This window comes from Zootoca vivipara, chromosome 3 (genome assembly GCF_965207765.1).
Source record: "Zootoca vivipara chromosome 3, rZooViv2.hap1.1, whole genome shotgun sequence".
NCBI lineage: Eukaryota > Metazoa > Chordata > Lepidosauria > Squamata > Lacertidae > Zootoca > Zootoca vivipara.
Window position 1 is genome coordinate 104816095 of NC_142586.1, and position 21503 is coordinate 104837597.

The following is a 21503-nucleotide window of genomic DNA, read 5'->3' on the forward strand; positions in this document are numbered from 1 at the left end:
CCTCTCCCCTCCTGCAGTTTCCAGCAACTGGTATTCAGAAGCATACTCCGACCATGGAGAACCTGCAGCTCTAGATGTTGTTGGACTCCCCATTAGCCTTGCCCGCTTGGCCAATGGCCAGCGTACAAGAGGAGTTGGCGTCCCGTAATATCTGGAGTGCCACAAGTTCCCCATCTCTGCTCTAATGGAAGAGAACATTCTTAATTTTTATATCTATCTATCTATATATTTATGCAGGTTGTTCAGAGAGGAGGGATTCTGATTACAGAGAGGAAAAAGACCGAGTTTGTAACAAAGGACATTGTTCAAGATCTCAATCGCTTGCTGAGAACGAAAGGGAAAGAGAAGGTGTCTAGTGCAACATTACCCGAAATGGACCTAAAGGTGGGTAACCAGGCTTGAGGGTGGGGGGACATGAATCATAAAAGTGTCTTAGCCTGGTAACTTTTGGCTTCAGTGACATTTTGCACCAGTGCCTCCTCTTTGGCCACTTGCATGTAAATTCTTTTTGAAAGGGAGAGGAAATGGCCGAACCTGTTTGACGGCTTTGTTCTTTGCACAGGTTCGGAGTGCTGTTTTGAACCTGTAGACCAGAATTCAATGCTTCCCAGTGCTTTGTGCCCTATGGAGCAATCCACTGGTATGAGTGGAATTTGGAATAGACTGGTCTCCAACTGAGCCTGGGCTCTGCCAGGGTTCTGCCGGCTGAAGTGCCTCTTTCCAGCACAGCCAAAGATACACTGGTAGAAGTCGTCTGTTGTGGCTATGACAGGGCTTAGCTGGCTGATCTGAGTTCCTAAAGAGAGGCATTCCCGGTGTGTGTGTGTGTGTGTGTGTGTGTGTGTGTGTGTGTGCATGTGTGCATGATGGGGCAGGGAGAGGTTTATTCCCATCCAAACTGGCTTGTGCTAGTCTTCCTGATGAATTGGAGTGGTGTCTCAATGAGGGTCTGAACCAGGCCAAATTGCAATGGCTGGTATTTTGATTTAGTTTGGTAATTTTGTTTATACATGCTTGTGTTCTTACATGTTTGTATTTTATACTCAAATTGGAAAGGCCAGTGGTTGATGCAGATATCTATCTATCTATCTATCTATCTATCTATCTATCTATCTATCTATCTATCATCTATTCAGACCATAGTATAAAGGTACACTGGTTTGTTTCTAGGGAATGACACTTGATTAAAGGAATATCAGTTGGCTTAGCATGTCAATTAAATGTGCATGTGGGTAAAACAGTAGTTCCGAAACAAGAAGAATATCTCTCAGCGGCTTTTGACACCATCGACCATAACATCCTTCTGGACGGTCTAAAGGGGTTGGGAGCCGGGGGCACTGTCATACAATGGTTCTGCTCCTTCCTCCTGGGCCGTGTTCAGAAACTGGTGGTGGGGGATGAGTGCTCAGACCCCTGGGCTCTCACTTGTGGGGTGCCTCAGGGCTCTGTCCTCTTTCCCCATGCTTTTTAACATCTACATGCAGCCGCTGGGAGAGATCATCAGGGGGTTTGGGCTGGGTGTCCATCAGTATGCTGATGATACCCAGCTCTACCTCTCTTTCAAATCAGAACCAGTGAAGGCGGTGAAGGTCCTGTGTGAGTGCCTGGAGGCGGTTGGAGGTTGGATGGCAGCTAACAGATTGAAGTTGAATCCTGACAAGACAGAAGTACTGTTTGTGGGGGACAGGAGGCAGGCAGGTGTGAAGGACTCCCTGGTCCTGAATGGGGTAACTGTACCCCTGAAGGACCAGGTGCGCAGCCTGGGAGTAATTTTGAACTCACAGCTATCCATGGAGGTACAGGTCAATTCTGTGTCCAGGACAGTTGTCTATCAGCTCCATCTGGTACGCAGGCTGAGACCCTACCTGCCTGCAGACTGCCTCACCAGAGTGGTGCATGCTCTACTTATCTCTTGCTTGGACTACTGCAATGCGCTCTATGTGGGGCTACCTTTGAAGGTGACTCGGAAACTACAACTAATCCAGAATGCGGCAGCTAGACTGGTGACTGGGAGCGGCCGCCAAGACCACATAACACCGGTCTTGAAAGATCTACATTGGCTCCCAGTACGTTTCCGAGCACAATTCAAAGTGTTGGTGCTGACCTTTAAAGCCCTAAATGGCCTCGGTCCAGTATACCTGAAGGAGCGTCTCCACCCCCATTGTTCTGCCTGGACACTGAGGTCCAGCACTGAGGGCCTTCTGGTGGTTCCCTCGTTGCGAGAAGCCAAGTTGCAGGGAACTAGGCAGAGGGCCTTCTCGGTAGTGGCAACGCACCCACCCTGTGGAATGCCCTCCCATCAGAAGTCAAAGAGGAAAACAGCTACCAGACTTTTAGAAGACATCTGAAGGCAGCCCTGTTTAGGGAGTAGTTTTAATGTTTAATAGATTACTGTATTTTATTTTTCTGTTGGAAGCTGCCCAGAGTGGCTGGGGAAACCCAGCCAGATGGGCGGGGTATAAATAATAAATATTATTATTATTTTGCTTTCTCAATTAGTTAAAGTGTGGTGCTGATAATGCCCAAGCTTGCAGGTTTGATTCGCGTATGGGACAGCTGCATATTTCTGCATTGCAACTGTACAATTCTCTGATGCAAGCGTGTCATGATGGGTATCATTTTAGAAAAGGCATGCCCTGTTGTGTGAAGGAGAGGAGAGAAATGCCCATTTTTACTCAACTAAAAGTTGTTCATTGATCTCACTGCAGCTCATTTGCTGGCAGCCTAGATTGGACAGTTGTCTTTTGCTGGCTGCTATGATGTCTGATTGCCGCCAGGGGTCAGCCTAGCATAAGGGCCTGCAAACAAAATGGTTAATCTGGATGATACTGGAGGAATCGGTATCATCCAGATTAGCCATTTTATTTGCAGGCCCTTGTGCTAGATTGTCCCGCCCCCGCCACAAATGCCATTCCGTGCTTATAGCAGCTTCTACAATCCTGATTCTAAATAAAACAATTCCTTCCAGTAGCACCTTAGAGACCAACTACTAAGTTTGTCATTGGTATGAGCTTTTGTGTGCATGCACACTTCTTCAGATACACATCTTTTGTAAACCTCTGTGAGGTATTTTTTTTACAATCAAACGGTGTATAAATTTTATGGAATAATAAGAACTAGCAAAAAATCTGTGAGAGATAGATTAGACCTCTTGCATTCATTCTACACAGGATAAGTGACTGTTCAGCAAGATCTATGGCATCTTTTAAAATTACATTTTTTAAACACTCTCCTCCCTCGCCCACTTAAAATTACACACAGCCAACTCAGTGCGTGGGCAATTTTAAATTAACACACATGAGCTATGGCTAGCACTTCCTCCTCCTGCTGGGGAGACTGCCTGCAACTTTTAATAACATTCTGAAAACATGTATGAAGCTTGCTTTTAAACTAATGCTCTCCCAAAGATTTTCCTTGAACCACACTTGTGGTTTTGTTGTTTATGACAACCTTTATTTGAATGGTGGAAGGCTTGTGCAGTAGCTAAGTGTGCGTTCAAAGTTCTTTGTTCAATTCTCATATCTGCCACAAACTTGAATGTAGCCTTAGTCTCCCTTCCGTGCTCTCTGTACTTGAACTACGCTTTGCAAATGTTTATTGGTGATGTTTAGCATGCAGTTTCAAGTGAGAGAAGTAGCACTATGAGCTGCTAAAAAGAAAAAGGAGTTTTGCAAAAGAAAATGGGCATCAATGCCACTTTTTAACAGAGGATCTGTTTGTAGCTAGCTTTTCAAACAACTGCAGTTTACGTTTGCATTTCAGCACCAAAGTACTTTTGTTATATTTGCATCGTCATTTCAGTGTGGAATAAATGGCTGCTTCTGTTCTTTCTTTACTCTCCTGCCGCAGATAGTGACTATTGCAGTTCTCTGAACACTAATTTAAAGCTGTGTGAAGGATAAAGCCTTGGACTGGGACAGTCCAGGATAGGGCTCTTAATGCTTCCTGCCCTACCTTGGCTGTTCACCTTGTCTTTTTCTAGCATAGAGATACAGACCTAGTTCACATATAACTTAGAGTCAGCCATGGCTTTGTGCAAACACATGTGTTCATTGAGTGAAGATTGCAACTCCTTGTTGGTTTGCTACCTGGGGGGCTAAGCCATGGTTTGGCTAAGTGTTGCATCTAACCTGGGCTCATAGTTTTCTTCTTCCAGATGAAGCACAAGCTATAACCATGGTTTGTTCTGTGGCTTACTGTCATTATCCCAGCTTTGGATATAATGCTCTGCCAAACCATTGCTTAAGTCTGGGTAACATGGCAGCAGTAGGACCGGGGGGGCAGGGGGAGATACAGTGGCTTTGCAGTCTTTGCTCCCAGAACCCATGTGCTAACTCATTGTCGCTAAACCATGGTTTGGCTTATCGTTGCATCTTCGAAACTAGATTGCTATCAAATTTCTAGCAATATCACTTGGAATTATTTAAATGCTGATTCTGCTGTTCATTTGGGAACTCTTCCTTAGTTGGAGGGCACCCAGCTCTGTACCTAACAGTACACCAGTGACAAGCTGCCTGTCTTACTGCATGTGGAGTAAACCCCCTTTTTTTGCACTCCCCCCCTCCCAGATCGCCACCTCTTCCTTGGCTGCAGTGATTAAGTATTTAGAACTCTTAACTGACGTGTGTAATTTTGGGCAATTCGAACTCTCCACCCTGAACCTCAATCAATATGTCACACTGGACCATTCCGCTGTCAGGGCACTTAACCTTTTCCAGGTAAGCCGGGCCATTGCTATGTACGTAAGACTCTGGGCACAGACCTGCAACACAAACTTGCCTAAAATAGGGACACATGCCGTTTCCCCCCCGCAAAATCTGTTTTAACTTGGACACAGTTTTTTTGGGGGAAGTGGCATCCAGATAAGCATGTAAATGAAATGTGAACACAGGCTCATGCCAGAAGCAAATCTTAGTTGAATTAAGAGAACAGTATTCTCAGGAGTTGGCCCAGGTTAAGGATTTTCGAATCGGAACTTATTTTGATCAAGGCATACTCAAAGTAGACCCACTGATACCAGTAGATTGCATCCAATGCTGTGTGAGAGGACTTCTGCTTGCACAAAGACTTCCTCCCCTCCCTCCTGCAGCTCCCTGCACACTCCTCAGATCTGCTCCAGAGGGTCCCCCAAACACCTGGAGCAGATTTTGATGGCCTAATGCAGTGGTTCCCAACCTTTTTTTGGCCGTATCCCACCTAAGCATCTTTATAACTTATTATTCAAAAAGTGAACTATTCACGTGGAAGAAGCCTAAAAGGCCATTAATTTGGTCTAACTCATTCTTGAATTGCCCCCCCCCCCAAAAAAAAATCAAATTGCCTGGGTTAGTCATGTCCATTAATTCCAGTTGGTCTGTTCTGAGCATGGCTTAAGTGGATATAATCCACTTATTAAATAAATCGTAATAAACTATGCATTGTAATTGATTAAAATCTGCATACAAATAAAACAATAAATTGGAAGAGAGAAGGCACACATACATCTCAAAGGAGGCTCAGGGTCAAGGCTCAGGGACAATAGGAGTTATAGTCCAGTAAGTCCTGGAGGCTACTACTTCCTCATCCCTGATCTTATAGATGAGATAGACTACATGTTGCAGCCCTTGTTTTGACAGTTGTGCGCATGCAAATATATGCAGATGCCCTGCAGCTAGTATTCCCCACTCCTGCATAGCATATTAGGCTGGCAAAGCTTAGATAAATAAAATATGTGCTGAAAGCTTTAAGAGAATGTATTTTGTATTGCATCGATGGAACAGGCAGCATTTGGGAAGGAAAATGTTGGAGAAGTAAACCTTTAATCCACACAATGTGGCAGAATCTGCCTTGACATAAAGAAAGACTTACATAAGCCACGACGTGAAGCTAGCCAGGGACACTTTAAAGTTGTATTGATCTTGGTATATAGCCCTGTAAAGCCCGGTATTTGATTTCGGAGCTCTACGTGGCTTTATTGTTTTTAAAAACGGGCTGCGCTCTGATACCGCTCCACAGCTGAGTTCCTGGTTCCTCATCTTCACAGATCTAGTACATTTGTGTACATCCACATAGAAGGGAAAGACCCTCACCCCCATTTTTTTCTCCCCTCTTCTCATCTCTCAATTCAGCTAGTTTGCCTTTGTTACTGGAAGGATGGCCTTGAACTCTGTTGCAGCATGCTAAGTTAACTCAAGCGTAAAGGAAATAATCTTATTTATCTATTATTACATTTATACCCCACATAAATCAAGTTGGTTTATGTTGCCCTGGAGAAGAAGGGGATGCCTTTTCCAAAGCTATGCTCACCGGAGGACGCTCTGAGATCCAGAGGGGCTGCAGATACCCAGAGCGCTCTCCCAACACTGCCTTCCAAGGAGCTCACACTCTCATACGTGGCTCTCTGCATCCCATGCTCAAAATAACCCTGCAAGGTTGAGAGAAAGTGATTGGCTTAAAGTGACCTAGTGAGCTCCATGAACAAGTGGGGATTTGAACTCTGGCCTTCCAAGTCATACAGTCGTACCTCGGGTTACGAACACCTCGGTTTGCGAACAGTTTGGGTTACGAACTGCGCAAACCCGGAAGTGTTTTCGTCGTGCGCATGTGCGCAGAAGCGGCTTGCGCGGTCTGTGCATGCGCAAACGCGTTCGTAACCCGAGGTATTACTGTAGTCCAACACTCTAACCACTATGGAGCACCACCTCTTAATTCAGAAGAAAAGCACTATAATGCAAAACACATACATATTCTCACTTGCCACTATTCTGCTTTTAGAGAGGTTTCACTCACTTTTGCACAAATGTTTTTTGTTTTGTTTTTTTAAAATTGACTTTCTACCACAATGTGTTATTTCCCCTCAGCGTTCTTCAGAAAATGCTCAAGCTACGCACTGTTTGGCTGGCCTGTTAAATAAGTGCAGAACGGCCCAAGGACAGAGGTTGGTGAACCAGTGGATCAAACAGCCCCTAGTGGACAAGAACAAAATAGAGGAAAGGTAAATACCGGTATTCTCTCCTTCAGCGCTGATGCTTGGAGCGCCCTAAATGAGAAAACGCCCCACTACTTTCCTACAATTTTGGATCACAATTTTTATTGGGGTTTAAGCGAGTAAATTGAGTTGTTTGCCTTTTGGAGGATGGTTGTTTACATTGCTCCAAAAAGGCAGGGTTGCTTTTCAGTAGCTGGAAGGAAACTAGTCCAGGGAGTTCTGCTAAGGCTGGAAAACTTGCTGAGTGTACGTAAGCAGTGGTAGTCTAGTGTTTAGAACCACCCTTAATAGGTTTTCTCTGCTGCAAGTCATGAGTTTGTTTATGATAAGAGGAATTGGGCTTTAATTAGTTGGACTTATGAGCCATTGAAATCAGTGGGAACCAAGTGCAGCTAATTTAGTTTCGAGTCCAACTCACTGAGTTTTCTGCTGCTTCTGTTACAGCAGGCATCCCCAAACTTCGGCCCTCCAGATGTTTGGGACTACAATTCCCATCTTCCCCGACCCCTGGTCCTGTTAACTAGGGATCATGGGAGTTGTAGGCCAAAACATCTGGAGGGCCGCAGTTTGGGGATGCCTGTGTTACAGTGAAACACCAGTACTGTGCTAGACATGCCATTTCCTTGTTTTATCTTAACGTTTGTATTAGCTGTTGCTCTCATACTTCCGATTCTGTTTGTCTTAAGCCATTAAAATGATTATTTGCTTCATGGCACCAGGCTTGGTATTACGTTGGTCATGAAATCTGGGGCAGCAGAGTGCAGCAGCTAAAGCTGAGCATCTGACCTTTTAAAGAAGTAATGTTGATTTGCATCCTTGATCTTGCAAACAACAAAAGCTCCCAATTCAGCTCAGGGCTGTGTGATTCACTTGTGGGTCAACAGAGAGGGAAAAGAGGATTGCAAATGACAGCCGGTGCCCCTGCTGTGCTTGCATGGCAAAGGGGCTTCAGCTTGGTCTTACAGCTCCAAAAATACCTGTCACAGTTTGTCTGGTGAAGGTCTGGAAGGTTGATTTATAGTGTATGTTAGTGGACTACCTGAATTTAACTAGGATAGGCGTAATGGATTTGTATGATTAAAGTGGACTCTTCAGGCTTAATGAATCCAATACATTGAATAGTTTGGCACCAGTAGCTTCTGGCTTTAATACTGCGCTGTACAATTTTTTTAGTCCTTTAGTCCTTTAGTTCTGAAAGGGAAGAAGCTGGATAATGAATGGACATGGAAAGAATAGCCAGGGGCAGCATCAGCCAAGTAGTTTTTTCATCACAAGGGCTTCTGGCTATGCAACTGAACCAAACCTCCCTCTCCTCTCCCTGCACCCTGCCCAGATCTGCTCTGCAGGATTGGAGGAACCCCCAGAACAGATTTAGTGGGCACCTGAGGAGAAGGGAGGAGGGGTTCCCTTGCGTAGCCAGAAATCCTTGTGCTATCACACTATTTCTCAACCATGGGTTCCCAGCTGCTGTTGGACTACAACTCCCATCATCCCTGACCACTGGCCCTGCTAGCTTGGGATGGTGGGAGTTGTAGTCCATCAACAACTGGGGACCCAAGGTTGAGAGACATTGCTAATAGAACTGCTTCAAGCGATACCGCCCCAGGATACAGCGTGGCCAAAGCAGAAAGTGCCTCTCCAGGTATGTGCCTGTCTGGGGTGGGTTTAGAGGTCACCTAGTTCTCACAATGATCACACACCTCAGTGCACTGCATGCAACCCCAGGGAGGTTGCCGGGCATTCAGGAGCAGCTTTGAGCGGTGGGAAAGGGTTGCAGCAGAGAAATCCATGGAGACTCTGTGTGTGCATGTGGGTGACAGCACAGCCTTAAGCAGGCAGCATTCCCTGTCTCTGTTCTGCACCCATCTCAGGTTTGCTACATAAGAAGAGCTGGCTGGCTGGCTGGACAATCCAGTCCAGCCTCCTGTTCTCAGTCGCCAACCAGATGCCTGCAGGAAACCCCTCAAGGCAGGATCTGAGGACAAGAGCAGCCTCCCATTCTGTGGTTTCCAACTGGAGGCAGAGCATAACCAGAGAATCATAGAACTGTAGAGTTGGAAGGGACCACGCAGGTCATCAAACTCCCTGCAATGCTGGGCGGTTTTTGCCCAAAGTGGGGCTCAAATCCACAACCCTGAGATCAAGCGTTTCATGCTCCACCAACTGAGCTATCCCACATCATGGCTACCAGGCATTGATATCCCTCCATGAGAATCTCCTCCATTGCAGATCTATAGAAGTTGGGATGGAAGTAGTGCCATCCTCCTAAAAAAGAAGCAGCTCTTATTCAGAATATATCTTTCTTTCGGCTTGTCAGCAGTGACCAATGACTTCAGCAGACAGCATGTGGGCTTATAAGAAGACTTTGTGTGGGAAGAACTATGAATGTCTTCTAAAGCCCGAGGGGAAAACACATCAAGTTCTGTTCAACAAAGCCTGACAGACTCCCTGTGGAGGATTGACTTAGACCAGAACCCTGCATGAAAACCTTTTTGTGGTGTTCGTTGGCACAGGTGCCTAGATCCTTGCTCGGCTAGGGTGGGGCAAAAACTTAGGGGGCTTCTCTCTCAGGGCTGTTGTGAAGGTTGTAAAGGAAGCAAAGTGCTTGCAGTGGTATATAAATTACTTAACGTAACCCCCCCCCCCCCGGGCTGGTTATTATAGTAGCAGAAGTAATGTTTATTTATTATAAAAAGTTATATCACGCTTTCCCAAAGGAAATACACAAGGCAGCTAACAATAAAACCACAAGTTTACATTAAAACAAGAGAAGATTAAACCAGCTACAAGCTAAAAATGAACACTTTCAGTGGATCATATGATTTAGAACAGGCATAGGCAGCCTTGGCTCTCCAGATGTTTTGGAACTACAACTCCCATGATCCCTGACCACTGGCCCTGTTAGCTAGGGATCATGGGAGTTGTAGTTCCAAAACATCTGGGGAGCCAAGGTTGCCTATGCCTGATTTAGAATGTGAATTGTAGCGTTGGAAGGGACAATGATGGTAATCTACTCCAACCCTTGCAATGCAGGAATCTTTTTGCCCAACATGGGGCTCAAATCCACGGCCCTGAAATTAAGAGTCTCATGCTCTGCCAACTGAGCAACTCTTCCTCTCCCCTCTCCTGTACCCTCCAAAAACTCTCCAGAGAATTGGGGGACCCTCCTGAACAGTTGACATTGAGGGTCCCGTGGGGCTTGCTGCAAGGGGGGAATTTCCCCTTGCACTTCAGCCCTCTGTGATACAGACCCCACCGGCAGGTGCCCATCACTGTCCGCATCATCTTAGGGAAACAGTTTTTATATTTGTATAAGCCAATTTGGGCATTAAGTGGTACAGTACATAACTTTTTAGAAAAGAAATATTGCATTAATAAGTAGTATTAGTAATAATACCAGTAATATCATTATCTTCCTCTTTCCAAATGTGATGCGCTGACAGAATGTCGCTTTCCTAAGACTACAGAGTTCATGGTAGATGTGAGTCCTGGTCCATAGGCTTCTGTCTTGTGGGCTTCGTTCTTCTGAGGAGCAGCTGCAGAGGTGTTTGTGGCAATGTGGGTTGGAGCCTTCCTTCCCTTGGGAATCTCCATTCCTTGTAGAGAAGTTCCATAACTCAGTGGTAGAAAGTCCGTTTTGCATGCGGAAATTCCCAGGTTTGGTTCCCGGCATCTCCTGGGAGGACTGGGAGAGACCCTCTCTTTGGAATCCCTGACATGCTGCCAGCCAGTGAGTTAGGTTGGCCAAGGTAGCTTGCCACAAGGTAGCTTCCCACTTTCCTATGTTTGGTGGCTTTTGGACGTCAAGCAAGGGCAATCTTTTCCCGCAAGGACCTATTAAAATAAATAAATACAAACTGCTGTTGATTATAATCTCAGGTATGGCTTTCTGTTGATTTACGTTCTGTTTATACAGTGCACTAATTACTTTTAGTTCTTTTTGCAAGCTGCTTTGGTTTTCTTTTTTTAATGAACCTGTGTTGTCAACAATTTAATGAATGAAGAAATGTAAAAATGCTGTATTTGGCCAGTGCCGCTTCAGACTGGTGTGTGTGTGTGTGTGTGTGTGTGTGCGTGCGTGCGTGTGTCATGTGATCAAATGTTTCTTCATGCAGCCCCCACCATATTTTTTTTATTTTAAAAAACAGCTTAGATCAGGCATCCCCAAACTGCGGCCCTCCAGATGTTTTGGCCTACAACTCCCATGATCCCTAGCTAACAGGACCAGTGGTCGGGGAAGATGGGTATTGTTAGGGCAAAATTCTGGGTGCGAGAATGCTCAGCCACCCAGCTCATCAGGCAAGGGCCTGTGGTCATTGCGGAGTATAAAAGGAAGGAGTCCAGCCACGATCCGGAGCAAACAGCAAGGTTTATTACTGCGCAGCAGGTTCAATGCCAGACTGAACACCGTGAACAGGGCTGCAAGAACTTTTAAAAGTTCCCACCACCATCCCATAATGCACATCGAAAGCATCATACATACATCACTTGTGACAGGGTAAAAGGGGAAGGTGCAAGGGGCATTAGCATACAGGTAAACAGGAGGTAAGCAGGATTAGCATAAGGTAACAATGCACGATGTCCCAGGACATTGTTAAGCAAGTACCAGTAAGTATCTGGGAGGGGATCCTTGAGTACCTGGTGGGGAAAAACAATGGGTCCAGGTGTGAGTATTGCCTCTGGCTTCGGAGGGTTGGGAATGGCAGGAGATGGTACCCGAATGGATTATGGATATGCAGAGGAGCACCACCCTGGCTACCTGACCTCTTGCTTAAGGGATTATGGCTGTTCCCTGCATCCCTGAGAGCCCTTGGCCAGAGTAGAAAAAGGGGGTTTCATTTAGAAATAAAGATACACTGTATTCATTCATAAAGAAATATGTTTACATAGAGTCTCAGGCAACAGAGAAAGGGTAGGAAAGGGAGCCTTTATTACTCAGGGCTTGATCTTGAGGGGGTTCGTGTTGGTGCGATACTAGAGTGGTGTTGTAGGATCAAATGGGGTCCCCTTGAGGGCATTAGTGCCAATCTTGATTCCCAAATGAAGCCTCGTTTGGGTGCCTCCCCCCTATAAAATTCCCTAACAGGTATTGTAGTCCAAAACATCTGGAGGGCCGGAGTCTGGGGATGCCTGGCTTAGATGCTCCATTGCAACTAAAACTTCTCCAAACAAACTTCCATTTGGATATTTTTTGAGAACAAAGCTGTCTCTGCTTCTCATCCATAAAATCACAGTTGTGGGCTAATGACCAATTTCTTCAGGCAATTCAACTCTGTGGTGCCCAGATCCAAAGTCTGAGGAGCATAAATCCCTAGACGTTGGATTAAGACCACCAAGTGATACTTCGGTGCTCCCAGCAGCAGCAGCAAGTTTTTAAGTACAGTACACAGATGCAGTTTCTAGCTGGCACTTAACCACCCACTCCCAGTCGCTAAAACTCACCAACTTAAAATGAATGTGAAATGGCATTCACATTCTTGTCTTGCAAGTTAATGAACACCAGGTCAGTTGTGTGATCTTCACTTTCCCTTCTCCTTTCCTGTTTTGGCAGAATAGTAGCACAGTTGAAGCTTAATCAGAAGAAAGGCCCATAACACTAACTTGTCTCCTGCCAAATTAGAACAATAGAGTGGTATGCAACTGCTCTTTACTCAGGAGGAGACCCGTTGAAATGAACGTATGTGACTAAGCCAGGTCAATTAATTTCAGTGGGTCTCCTCTGAATAAAACTTGGTTAAATGTTAACCATGGACTTCCATAGAGACGGGTGTATGTGCAGAAAGCAACCTACTGCACAAATGTACAGTTTTGCCTCTGGCTCCAGCAGCCTCTGGCACAGGGCCGGCTCTAGGTAGAGCCCCGGTGCGCTAGGGCGCTGGGCCGGTAGGCAGGGCGCCGCGCGGAAACCATGCTGTGCCCTGTGAGGGCGGGTGCGCCGGAGCGATCTTCGCCCCTCAGCACCAGGGCGCCCGACCTGCTCGAGACTGCCCTGCTCTGGCATGTGGCCCCTGGAAGGTTGCTCAGTGGGGAATGTGGCCCTTGAGCTGACAAAGGTCCCCCCCCCCCGGTTTAGCAGATACCAGTGAGCCTATCTTTATCCTGGGCTTGCTCAGTTCCCTCCTCCCCTTTCTTCCATCCAGGTGTCTGGGAGGAGGCGTTCGGAAGCGTCTGCTGTGTGTTAGCACCTGCCTCCTGTGCTGTCAGCACTGCGGTTAACACTTTACTATGGATGCTTTCAACAAGCGAGTGTCAAAAACCTTAATACGACGATGGCGGGTTTGAAATGAACCATAATTAATGTCTGTTGTTTCCAGGCATCTGCATGTGTCTTCCAGGGAAACCTACCCAATACCCAGTTGAGTATAAAGGTCTTAAGGGCTTGTTTAAATGCTAGGCATGTCATTTAAAGGGGTGGCTTCCATTCAGCATGAAGCGTGAGCCACTTTTGCTGCTAGGAAACTTGATTTCTTTTTAAAAATATTCTGTTATTGTAAAATTATTTCATTTCTGTTTACTTGGGAAATGCATCCTCCGTACTGTTCCTGTGTTTCGCAACTTTATGTTGGCATATATTTTTTTCATTTGACTGCACTTTTGATTTAGAAAAAAGCAGGAAAACACACCCTGAAAGCCAAATTTAGCAATTTGGTGGGTGAGTTTGACATGTAAGAAATGAAATCCCACCAAACGGCATGGAAATGTTCTGGGTCTTTGGTTCTCTGAGCTAGTCCTAGTCTTCTCGTGGAAGAAGTGGACGCTTGTAGTTTCTCTACCACTAACCCAAAGTGTGCAGTTTAGTTTGATGCTGCTCCATTCATTTTTCTAAGTGTGACTCTTCCACTGCATTTCAAATGGCACCTGTTAAAGCCCTGATGGGAGTTGTTCAAAACATCTGGAGGGCACCAGGTTGGGGAAGGCTGGTTCATGCTGTTGAGTTACATTTTTATAGTCTCTTTTAAAGCTGTAAAGGTCTGGGCAAGCTCAAAGTGAGGAATTATTTGATTGACCAACATGAAATTGTTCTGGGACTGAGTGGAATTGTGCCAGCATAGCAAAATAAGCGTTGAAAAGGCATTTAAACTGGTAGTGGTCATTCTGGCTGTGATTAGATAACAGGTATGAACATTGCTTGTGAGACCTCTTGTCTTGCTGCTGTAGATAAAACGCTATTAGAATTCTCTAAGAGTTCAGAGATGGGCCGTTAATTTTGGATGGCCTTGGTAGCCTGCCAGGATTTGGGAACATCAGTGATCCTATCTCTCTCCCTCCCACCACCCCCTCAACCAAAAGAAAATCCTTTGGCCGGTGCTTTGGAAACATTCTGACTTTCAAGGCCCTTCCAGAGTGCAGCGCAGGTTCAGAGACCAGAACTTCTTATCTTGCCTGAATTCCAGTCCTGAGGAAGATTTAGGATTGACAGCTGATTTTTTTACACTCACTCTTTGGAGGCATTCTGGGTGCATCTTAAATGCTGCATAAAGTCAGAGGCAAGGGAGAGAGGTGAAGAGAGAGGGCAGTGACCGTGACGATTTTAAAATAGTCGTCCAGAAGTAGCCTTCTTTCAAAAACCCATCCATTCATTCATTGCATTTCTATTCCACCTTTTCTTCCAAAGAGCTCAAGGTACATCGTTCTCCCCCTCATCATTTAATCCCCACAACATCCCTGTGAGCGTAGGCTAGACTGAGAGGCAGGGACTGGCCCAAGGTCACTCAGTGTGCTTCATGACTGAGTGGGGATTTGAACCCTGGTCTCCCAGGTTCTAGTCTTAACACTCTAACCACTACACCAGCCCAGCAGAAATTAAACTAGAGAAGAAGAAGAGGAGTTTGGATTTGATATCCCGCTTTATCACTACCCGAAGGAGTCTCAAAGCGGCTAACATTCTCCTTTCCCTTCCTCCCCCACAACAAACACTCTGTGAGGTGAGTGGGGCTGAGAGACTTCAGAGAAGTGTGACTAGCCCAAGGTCACCCAGCAGCTGCAAGTGGAGGAGTGGAGACACGAAGCCGGTTCCCCAGATTACGAGTCTACCGCTCTTAACCACTACACCACACTGGCTCTCACCACATTTTGCATGCAATGTATGTCCTTTACCACTGAGCTATAGCCTTTCCCTTTCTGGCAGAAAGATCAAGTCACACACGATAATGTTCAGAAGTACGACCAGTGCTGCTGTAGCCTCGGCTATACATTTCAGTAGTCCTTCATCCTCAAAATACCAAATGTATTCTCCGAGGTGATCAATCTCAACCCTGGCTCGTGATATCCAAAGCAGACCTTGTGACTGAAGGAGCTGCTACCCTCCAAAAGGGAACCAGATATCATTAAAACCCTGACCCAGGCACATCAAAACCTTGGCGGGGCAAGATAAAGGTTAGGGAACAGTCGTGCCAACATGCTTATTATAGCATATCATCCCTGCAGTTGTTGGAAACTAGGGGTCTCCCACCATGCAGTCGCTTCTAATGGCTTGTGAAAAGGCTGTCAAGTGGGCTGCAGTGTAATCTATTGCTTTATTTTTTGGGGCAGCAGGGACAGTCCAAGTGCCATGGGCTCTCCTGTGCATCTGAGATACCTGGTGTTTGCAGGAACGCCTACCGTCAAGTTTCCTTGTTAATTTCTCCAGAGTCCTGCATTATTATGCATACCAAACACCTGCCTTTAGCAGGTGCAAAGGTGCAAAATTACAGCAAGGGGAATCGTGTGCATGCGATTCCCCAACATCTCCGGTACATCTCTGTTGGCATGAGCCACAGCTGGGTCCCCATTTGTAGTTGATCTAGATTCCTCTCCCCTCCCTTTCCTTGCTCTTCCACCTGCGTCTATCTTTAGCGGCTTACACTGTTTTCAGGTTGTACTGAGGACCACATTGGCTGCTGAGTAGGAGCTAGAAGCATTGTAGCCAGCTAAGTTGTACTCAAGAGTTGACATATTAAAAAGAATAGTCGTGCCTGTGAACATCAATGGGTCAACTCTTGAATAGGACTAGCACTGGATACAGCCCAATGTCTGTACCTCTTTATAAATAAGCTACATTTGTGTTGCGTCTTATACAACCCCAATAAATTTTGAGGACTTGTAACTTGAAATTTTATTCTGTTCAAAAGTTTGTGCGCACTGTGAGAGGAAAGTATTCTCTGAGTGGAGGAGATGCTGTTTATACTTACAACAGAAAGAACCACATAGGTTTTTTATATATCCCTGGTGGCACATTTTAAGTGGTCTCGAATTTGGATTATCACCAAAGAGAAAATTTATGCACCTCTACACGTTTCACAGGGAAACTGCTTCTTTCCTAATTGTTCTGCATGTTCAGGGCAGCATCATTCTGACTAGATAAGCCATATATATATATATATATATATATATATATATATATATATATATATATATATATCCTGGGACAGAGAAGTAATACAGATGAACGTTTGGGTAATCTGAAGCAGCATGTAAAAACAAATACAGATCCAGCAGATTTGCTCTGCTCTAGCAGAAAGGATTCATGTGAAATAATTTTGTTGTTGTTGTTTAGTCGTTTAGTCGTGTCCGACTCTTCGTGATCCCATGGACCAGAGCACGCCAGGCACTCCTGTCTTCCACTGCCTCCCGCAGTTTGGTCAGACTCATGTTCGTAGCTTCGAGAACACTGTCCATCTTTCCCAACATCAGGGTCTTTTCCAGGGAGTCTTCTCTTCTCATAAGGTGGCCAAAGTATTGGAGCCTCAGCTTCAGGATCTGTCCTTCCAGTGAGCACTCAGGGCTGATTTCCTTAAGAATGGATAGGTTTGACATGAAATAATAGCTATGGGAAAATATTTATTACCAGTTTAATAACTTGTAAGTGTTTAAGAATAGGACTTGGGTCTCAGATCTGACATAAAAATTAGCAGGCACCTGGGAAGCTGTAATGCATTACAGAGTGTTCTGCAGCTGACTTCAAAGTCACTATACTTGCAACAAAAAGACTTCACAGGAAGCTCTAGCATAAAGCTACAGAACCAGCAAGTTCTGTTTCACTCGGTGTTATGTATTGGTTTAATATGTGTACATGAGTTTCACTGCTAGTTCTGTAACTACCTTTCCCGCTCCAGGGTGATTCAAATGGGTGCGATGACAGTTGCTATTGGTTAACTTGTTAGCACAATTTGGATCCTTACTCTGGTTGGGTCCCGCCAAAATCTGAATGTATCCTTCCCCCAACTCCCGTTCCTGAGAGTATAAAAGGAGCTCGCCCTTTCCTTCCAGTCAGTCAAGTTCCTACTGCAATAAAGGAGATTGTTCTTGTTAGACTTGACTCCTAGCATATCCTTGCTAGCATGCTGAATCACTACCCAGAGCTGATTACACGAAGGGCTGAAATCTCATAGGCACTGCACCCACGACATAACACTCAGTTTGGACTAAATCAGGACATTAGTTTGCTCTTTCCCTGTAGTTGTTAACAGAATCTTATTGTGATCCTTCCCCCCCAACTATAACTGCTCTTTTGAATGGGCCCCTCTGTTCTGCTCTTGCATACCTATATTTGTGACTTGCATAGAAATGCCACAGACCCACTGCCATCCTTTTAATCTGTGATCCTCTGTTTGCAATTTCTTCCTCTTCTCCTGTGAATGGGTATCTTATCTGCCCCTGCCATTTGGGGATGGCACTTTCAATGAAGGATGTGAAATTTATACCGTGATAAATCTGTTTTGTAAGAGGCTACAGGACTACCTGATGTGTTTGCTGCAACACACTGCTACCTCTCTGGGAAGCCTCAAAATTGCAGCAGTGGATTCTGCTGAGTACTAGCAAAAGATATGTAGTCCGCATGGAAAAAGAATAAATTTAGAAGTGCTAAGCAGTTCTCTGCAAACAGACCAGGTTTGCCTAATCTTCATTGTAAAATTTGATAATATTTGCATGGGTGCGTTTTCGTTGAACATACAGTACTTCATGCTTGTTTGTTAATTTCTTCCAGTACTCACGTTCAGCATTAACACGTTTCAGAGAAGCATTGTTTGGTACTAAGACATATACAGTCGTACCTCGGGTTGCGAACACCTCGGCTTACGAACTGCGCAAACCCGGAAGTATTTTCCGCGTGCGTGCGCAGAAGTGCCGCGTGCATTTGCGCATGCGCAAAGCGCCGTTTTCGGGTTACGAACTTTTCAGGTTACGAACTGCGATCCGGAACGGATCGCGTTCGTAACCCGAGGTACCACTGTAATAGTCATTCACACACCAAAACCATTACCCATTGAAGGTGGCATCTGCATGCAGACAAACAAACAAACAAACAAACAAACATGACAGGTTATTTGCTGCACATTTTGAGATTTTATTTGCTTCTAAAAGACCCTCATTCCACTCTAAGGCAAATTCTCCAGTTCCTTCCTTGTATTTTGGAGTCCTGCTTATTTCCCTTCGTGCCTTTGTGCTATAGTTTGAATTCTCCATAAGAGCATGGTACCTATAGTTTCTTCAGCCAAAGCCTGACGGTTGCTCAACAACTGCTGGATAAGTCATGCAATAAGATGCTTCAGCTCATGAATCTGAAATGTCATTTCCCTTTTTTAGCACCACCATGGTGTTTGTGCCACATTTAGTTGTGATTGATTCACAATCACCTCCTGGATCTCCTTCCTCGTTCTCAGCAGTGCTGCTGTCTGGCCAGTGTCCCTCAATTTGAGTTCATACATTTATTCCCCTTTCTTTATTCTGGGCTTATTTTTTCAGCAAGAAACTGCTTTGCGAATATCTGTTTTCTAGTGATATGGAAGGAAGGCAGAGCCTTCATTTCCGACATTCCTTTCTCCCTCCTCCCTTTCATTTCCAAACTTCCAGGAAGCATAGGGCGTAAGGGGTGGTGATGAGCTACTTGGAAACTGGCAGATACATTTGTCAGGACCAGACTTGCCCCTGGCTCCACCAGCTTCTGATACCTAACCTTATTTCCCCCAAAGCCACAGTTGGGTCTACGAAGAAGAAAAGCGTAACGCTGGTTATGCTAGCGAGGCTATTAGCAAGATGTCGCTGAAGACTTTCTACTTAATTCCAGAAGCATTTAACGGAGAGTTAGCCTGCCTGCTTATATGTGAGCGTAAATTAACAAGTCAGCTGTGCACTGAACTGATGGCAGATCTCAGCCCTCTGTGCTTTGACGGCTATCAAAGCTTGCATTAATTTGTTCTTCCTAGTACAATAATGCTGGAGTGCAGGAACGTAAGGGATCGTTCCCTTTATGGAGAAAGAAGCAATAAAAATATCCCGAGCGCTCTGCTTTGCCGCAGAAGCAGAAAGAGATAGAATTCTAACACCATGGAATTATTGCAGGAGTAAAAGAAAAATCTTCCTTCAGAGGGTGCATTGAGTTTTGCAGAAAATAAAACCCACTACTTGCAGGTCTCATTTGTCATACAGCTGTGGGAAAGGCTCCTTGCTTTATGGCCCTTTTTAAAGGTGGGATCCCCCCCCCATATAGCCTCAACAATGAAAAAAAAGGGGAAGAAAAGAGAATTACGCGGGTAATGTTCTCTAGAATTCATTCTTTCTGATCCCTGCTCTGGATTTAATGGAGGAGGGTGGGATGTATACTTTGACTCCAGGTGTTTCTCTGGAGGTGGCATTTTGGCACCTGAACTGAAAAACAGAAGCGTTCTCCAATCTCCTCCTGCACATGTACCCGTCTCCCCCTTGCTGGCTGTGCTGCTCTTGAGAAGCCTTCTGCAAAAATTTTTTTAAAAAAAGCAGAGAAAGTTGATTGTCTTAGTGGTTCTTGTTTGTGGTGGATGGAAGTACTAATTAAAAGACAAAGCTGGTAAGCTTATTTAGCTTACAATATTTGGAACCTCAGACTGCATTTCTGCTAGTGAGCCTGCGTCCCCTCCTGTCTCCACTTTCAGGTTTTGCTTTGTAATGAGGATGGGAAGCAATTTTGTCTTTGAATGGACTAGGTGGGGCCAAGAGTGCAATATCTTGTTTCTCTATAGAGAAGCACGTTGGGGCATACATGTCAATGTTTGGCCCCCAAAGAACGAAGCTTAGCCGGGGAAGGGGGTAAATGCTGTTGTGGCTTCTCCTTGTATATTTTTCCTTGGAGAAGGAGAGAGTGCCGTATAGGCTGCATACAAAGGTCCTATGGGCCAGTTCGAACCAACCGTGGTCCACCCTGTTTCATTTGGGTGGTCCATGGCTTGTCTATAAAAAAAGCAGGACACTTGCTTTCCATCTCTGTTTTAAAGATTCGTCTTTTAAGCATTACTGTGTGTGGGGGGGGCATACTTTGAGCATCCTAGGCCTAGCCTACCTCACAGGATTGTTGAGAGGATAAAATCCAGGTGGGAGAACCATGTACACCACCTAGAGCAGGCATCCCCAAACTGCGGCCGTCCAGATGTTTTGGCCTACAACTCCCATGATCCCTAGCTAGCAGGACCAGTGGTCGGGGAAGATGGGATTTGTAGTCCAAAACATCTGGAGGGCCGAAGTTTGGGGACGCCTGACCTAGAGCTTCTTGGAAGAAAGGTGGGATCTAAATGTCATGATGGTTGTTTTAATGTTTGAAGTTTTATTCTGTTTTTAGTCCTCTGTTGGGAGCCGCCCAGAGTGGCTGGGGAAACCCAGCCAGATGGACAGGGTAATAATAATAATAATAATAATAATAATAATAATAATAATAAGTGTTCTGATTAAAGGGAAGGTGTTGCTGAGCTTTTTAAAGATAACAGTTTCCCATCCCCATTTAATTCTCGTTGACATCTGAAACCTTGACCAGACATTTATCATGAACATTATTGATGACAGCGAAGCAAACTGCCAAGTGACTGGCTTCAAGCTGTCAAGATTTTCAGTTGTTTGGCTCTTCTCACTATGATTTTCAGCCACCGTCAGCTGTTGGTGCAAGCTGAATCTTCTGTGCTGCCATTAATAAATAAAAGAGGGAGTGTGGGAACAGAAAGCGATTGTAGTTGCCTCCGGAGGCTACGAAAGCCCTGTGTGCACAAACTGATTTTTTGGTCTCTTTTTGTTTCATCTTGTCCCACCCTCAGGCTAAACTTGGTGGAGGCCTTTGTGGAAGACGCAGAGCTGAGGCAGTCTCTTCAAGAAGAAGTGCTCCGTCGCTTTCCGGACTTCAACCGGATAGCGAAAAAATTCCCCAAGAAAGCCACACTCCAGGACTGTTACAAAATATACCAGGCTGTTAATCAGATACCGAATGTGATAGAAGCACTGGACAAAGTTGACGGTGATGTATTTTCCCTGTTGTGCTAGATCTGGAATCGCCATTTTCTTAAGCCGGCGAGAGGCAGCGAGGACTTGAACGCAGTTTTTTGCTTGCGTAATATGGATTCCATTGGGACAAGGGTGGGGTGGCTTTCGCCCTCCAGATATTGCCGACCTGCAACTCCCACTGTCCCTGGCTGTGCTTGCTGGGATAATGGGAGTTGTAGTTCCAACAGTACCTAGAGGGCCAAAGCCTCTCCTTGCTTTCAGACCTTGGGCTGCAGGGTTTGTGTGTGGGCTGCCCATCTAGGCTAGGAGCGCTAGA

General features: G+C 45.4%; 1 protein-coding gene across 1 annotated transcript in view; it reads left to right on the forward strand.

Annotated features, from left to right (window-relative positions):
- The window catches only part of MSH2 (mutS homolog 2), a 50743-nt gene that overhangs the window by 6745 nt on the left and 22495 nt on the right, over window positions 1-21503 (forward strand). The window contains exons 4-7 of the mRNA XM_035111064.3: window positions 238-384; window positions 4569-4718; window positions 6840-6973; window positions 21004-21200. Of these exons, the coding sequence (XP_034966955.2) occupies window positions 238-384; window positions 4569-4718; window positions 6840-6973; window positions 21004-21200 (628 nt within the window). The remainder of the gene's footprint in view (window positions 1-237; window positions 385-4568; window positions 4719-6839; window positions 6974-21003; window positions 21201-21503) is intronic.